This window comes from Mus caroli, chromosome 2 (genome assembly GCF_900094665.2).
Source record: "Mus caroli chromosome 2, CAROLI_EIJ_v1.1, whole genome shotgun sequence".
Lineage (NCBI taxonomy): Eukaryota > Metazoa > Chordata > Mammalia > Rodentia > Muridae > Mus > Mus caroli.
Genome location: NC_034571.1, coordinates 63962373 through 63967720, shown reverse-complemented (window position 1 = coordinate 63967720; position 5348 = coordinate 63962373). Strand labels below are relative to the sequence as shown.

The window sequence follows — 5348 nt, the reverse complement described above, 5'->3', positions numbered from 1 at the left end:
CCGGGGTACTGGTTAGTTCATAATGTTGTTCCACCTATACAGTTGCAGATCCCTTTAGCTCCTTGGGTACTTTCTCTAGCTCCTCCATTGGGGGTCCTGTGATCCACGATAAAGTTTTTAATGAAGATAGAGTCCCATTGTTGTTTACGTATTATTTTGTTTCTGTTTTGATTTCACATATTTATTAATTTTGCTATTTTGGGACTGAGACTCACTTTGTAGCTCTGGCTGGCCTGGAACTCACTATGTAGGTCATGGAGAACTGTCTGCCTCTGCCTCCTAAGTGCTGGGATTTAAGACAGACAACCACATGCCCTGATCTTTTCTGAGACCGGATCTTACTGTGTAGTTCAGTCATTCCTTGTCTCCTTCATTCTTTCAAGTCCTGGGGCTGCAGGCTCACACTGCCATTCCTGGTTTTGTAGGAACCAAATCCTTTGTGATACATCACTCAATTTTAATGTTCAACTTGAAAAGCAAAGCCTCTCTCACAGGCTCATTAAACTCATAGCCAGCAGGGTTGCTAGTAATCTACTATACGTTATTCTTTTTGCAAACAATACAACCAGCAGATGGCTAGAGAATGAATTGTTTAGGGTTATGTGGTAAGTTAACAGTTGAAGTAGATTTGGTTGGATCATGGTTTTGCATCAGCCATTCATTAAGAAGTCTATATTCTCCTGCTTTAGGGTGAGCTTGGCCACCTTTTACAGTGTCAGTGCTGTGAGGGACCTATCTTTGGGCTCATCCCAACCCATAAGGCAGATGTATATACCACACTGGTAGCTTGTGATTAGTCAGGGCATGAGTGTCACACCATTGAAGTGGGACGTGTTACAAGTGAGCACACTAGACCACCTCTTGCCTTGTTTCTTCTTCCGCCATTTTGTGACTAAGCTTACTGAGAAATGGGCACAGTGGTTTGTAACGAATGTCCCAGCTACTTGGGAAACTTTAGCTGAGTGTTCAAGACTATTTCTGCTTAAAAGTACTAGTCACATAAACTGTTAAGATCTGGGATAAAGGGTTAAGCTGGGTAGAGTGTGTTGGATATCCCTATACCTTTGTGCAGGTGACTGAAGAACCAGTAAAAATCTATGACTGCTATTGACACATATTATACTGTTCATATGCATATATACATGTGTATACAATTTGAGTACTTAAACATTTCAGTCATGCTGTAAACTTTGAAAAGAAAATTTACTTTGTTGCACAGAAATTAACAGCCTTATTAGACGAGAGACTTTAAACTTAGTTTTTCTCCAGTTTTAAATATGACTTATTTAAGGTAGTTTGATTATAGAAACTTAATAAGGAATTCTCTAAATAATGGGAGGAAAAGGATTGAGCTGGGGAGGAAGTTGAAAATTTACGGACTTTCGAATGATCAACATGGCCTCTTTGAACATCCCAGTGGCCTCTCCCATTATGATTTGCTAAGAAAATCGTAGCAATCATACCTGGCACCGTATGGTAGGGGTGTTGATTTTGAGTGTAATTATGGGTCTATGGCTGATATCTTAGGTTCTCTAGTAACCGTCTTTTGCCTGCAGGCATTAATGAGTGCCAAGATTCTTCAATCAGTCACTGTGACCACAACTGTACAGATACCATAACCAGTTTCTACTGTTCCTGTCTTCCTGGGTACAAACTCATGTCTGACAAACGTACTTGTGTGGATATTGACGAGTGCAAGGAGTCACCCCAGCTCTGTAGCCAGAAGTGTGAGAATGTCATAGGCTCCTACATTTGTAAGTGTGCCCCTGGCTACATCCGTGAGCCAGATGGGAAGAGCTGCCGGCAGAATAGCAACATTGAGCCCTACCTCATCTTCAGCAACCGTTATTATATAAGAAACTTAACTATAGATGGCACGTCATACTCTCTGATTTTGCAAGGATTGGGCAATGTTGTGGCCCTGGACTTTGATAGAGTAGAGAAGAGGCTGTATTGGATTGATGCAGAGAAACAAATCATCGAGAGGATGTTTTTGAATAAGACAAACCGGGAGACCATCATAAGCCACAGGTTAAGACGTGCTGAAAGCCTGGCTGTAGACTGGGTCAGCAGGTAAGAACACAACCTCTGGTATGAGCTCTTGTTTTTCTTCCTGGTTTGGACAGGGTTTCTTTGCTGTGGACCAGCATATGCTTGTAGAAGGGACACTGGGTTGGCAGAAGTGGACCATTGTGCCTTGGCTTCACAGAACTTCAGGGGATTCAGGTCCCACTTACCCAATGAGCCATCTCTCCAACCATGGCGATTTGTAAAACCATTAGAAATTCTGTGTTTTTCAGGGCAATAGGGAATTGCTTCTTTTAGCTTAGGTATGTAGAAACATTTGATAACCTTTCCTGTTTCCCTGTGTCCTCTTTTGTTTGAGGAAGGTACCATGGAACAGATGTATATATGAATCTCAGGGAGTTCAGATAGGAAACTGGGCATATAAACAAAGGGTCCATCATGGTAACCACTGTCTTTCCATTGCAGAAAACTCTATTGGTTGGATGCCATCCTAGATTGCCTGTTTGTCTCTGACCTTGAAGGTCGACAACGCAGAATGCTAGCCCAGCACTGTGTGGATGCAAACAATACCTTCTGCTTTGAAAATCCCAGGGGAATTGTCCTTCATCCTCAAAGAGGGTATGACTCCTCTGTAATCTTGGGCCTTTTCTTTCATGTATTTCATCATTTGTTCATGTAACTACTTATGAATCAATATTTTGCTGGGATCTGTCTCTGTTTTCCTGCTTGGTGAATGTGTTAGTGCAATGAGCAGCATTCATTTCTCATTCAAAGGATATTTAACAGATGGACTCTTGTCTTCATCTTTTCATATTTTGAGTCACATTTGAGTTGTATGCATGGGAGATTGTGGTATTTCTTTAGTGGACTCCCTATATCAAAGCCACTGAAATACACGAGGGTTCATTTTGAGGACTGCTGGCCACCATCCTTATTGTTATGAATATTTTGCCAGCCCTCTTTCCTTTCTGAGACACTCTGAGATGGGAACTTCATTTCTTTAGATGGAGAACAGCTGTATCTTTTGGTTTGGGGGGGTCTGAACTCTCTGTGCTTGCTCCCATAGGCATGTCTACTGGGCAGATTGGGGTGATAAAGCATACATTGCAAGAATTGGCATGGATGGAACCAATAAGACTGTGATTATCTCTACCAAGATCGAATGGCCCAATGCCATCACCATTGACTACACCAATGATCTCTTGTACTGGGCAGATGCTCACCTGGGTTACATCGAGTATGTACCTTGGGGGAGAAAAGATGAACTAAGTAACTAATTACAAACTAGCAGGGTTGTGCTTTTAGAGGATTCATCTCAACAATCGTGTATTCATCTTCCAACTGGCCCGTGGACTCAGGGTCACTCTGAGCTCCCTTCTCTTTTGTAATATAGGAGCTCATGTATCCTATATTGGCCTCAAGGTTTCTGTGTGGCTAGGGGTGACTTTTAGTTCCTTAGCGTGTACTAACTACAGGAAGATGCATGGAGCTTTATAGAAATAAGCAGAAAGAGAATGGTTAGAGTTTATGGCTAGTGAAGGCAGGATATCAGGAGCCTGTCAAATTGACTCAGCAATTCAGAGATGTTCTCTTCTTGTAGAAAACCTGGGCTCATTTCTTCCTAGGGCCCACATGGAATGGTTCGCTATAATCTGATAGTTCATCTCTAGGGGATCTGATGCCTCTGGCCTCTGAAGACATCTACACACACACACACACACATCTAGAAAACTAGAATGATGCTTATCTCAGGAAATCAAAAGTGCTCTGGGCAGAGCCAGCATAAAACACTATTAACCCATAATACCTAAACCACAGCTATGAACTGGTGATTCTGTCAATCTCTGTGGCTATTACAGTTTTTGAGTATAGCTTTTAAACTTTGATGTCATTTGCCATTTGTTTAGAGACCCAGGGGGTTAGAATTTTCCTGATTGATGGCTTTACTCACTGATCCTGGAGGACATTTAGAGAAGAGGGGTTACAAACATGCTTTTCTTCCTACCACCAGGTTCTCTGATTTGGAGGGTCACCATCGACACACAGTGTATGACGGAACACTGCCCCACCCCTTTGCTCTCACCATTTTTGAAGACACTGTTTTTTGGACAGATTGGAATACACGGACAGTTGAAAAGGGAAACAAATATGATGGATCAGGGCGAGTTGTGCTGGTGAACACAACGCACAAACCCTTTGACATCCACGTGTTACATCCATACCGGCAGCCGATTAGTGAGTAACCGGTGGACTTTGGGACAGTTGCTTTTGGGAACATGATTTGAAGGAACTCATTGATACTTGTTAATGTTTCTTTGAAACAGCCTTTGAGAATTAAGAGGAATTCATTTCCCTACTTATAAATCACATTTATATTCTGCAGTGCTGGGCTAGAACCCAGGTCCTTGTGCCTGTGAGATGAGCACTCTGCCACCGAGCTGCGTTTTAAGTTCTTAGTTTTAGGCTAGGTATGCAGCTCAGGGTGGCCTTGAACTGACAAGTGACCTCCTCCTAAGTGAATGACAGGTATTCCCATAGCTAGTATTTTGGTGAGAGGACTGTTGTATTTTAAGGTGAGTTAAATATCAACTGATTCCATCCCTAAGTACTTTGAACAATAAGAACATTCTGTAGCTCTATCAATATGCACCTTTAACAATCATCCTTTACTAACAAATGAAATTTAGAAGAAAATTGTAGTCATTATGAAATAGTTATTATATCTCTGCTCATGGCAGCTTGGTTTGAGTCACAAAAATGTTATTATTCTCCTCTTCTGAGAAAATAATGGTGGGGGGAAGAGCATACTCCACTCTGTGAGTTTTTAGTTCTGCTTCATGCAATTAAAGTTAATTAATCTTTTAGGGATGCAGATTGGCTTTTTGGGGTCTGCTTTGTTGTAATGCCTTGTTAAACACATCTTTTTTTTTTTTTTCCTAATTTTTTATGCTTTGACTAGCTCAGTGCCTGGGCACTTCTAACCCTCCTCACAGCCAGCACATTCTCCTCTCCAGCGTTCCTGACTTAACACTTAAATATATATTTTATCTTGATGCCCTGGCTCCTTCTGGGCGGCTCCCTTATCTTTGCTCCTCAAGCTGCTTCTGGGGGCTGCTTTCCTTCTTGTACCTACATTTCTGCCATTGTGCCCTCCTGTTCCTTCCCGATGTGGTCAAGATCCTTTCTTTCCTTTCCCCTTGTTTTTCTTCCAGGAACCTAGAAGTCCTCCCTCTCTGCCTCTCTGCCTCTCTGCCTCTCTGCCTCTCTGCCTCTCTGCCTCTCTGCCTCTCTGCCTCTCTGCCTCTCTGCCTCTCTGCCTC

At 42.3% G+C, this 5348-nt stretch overlaps 1 protein-coding gene across 1 annotated transcript in view; it reads left to right on the top strand.

Moving 5' to 3' along the window:
* The window catches only part of Lrp2 (LDL receptor related protein 2), a 164415-nt gene that overhangs the window by 120611 nt on the left and 38456 nt on the right, over positions 1–5348 (top strand). The window contains exons 50-53 of the mRNA XM_021184968.2: positions 1557–2073; positions 2494–2646; positions 3095–3265; positions 4040–4263. Coding sequence (XP_021040627.1) covers positions 1557–2073; positions 2494–2646; positions 3095–3265; positions 4040–4263 — 1065 coding nt within the window. The remainder of the gene's footprint in view (positions 1–1556; positions 2074–2493; positions 2647–3094; positions 3266–4039; positions 4264–5348) is intronic.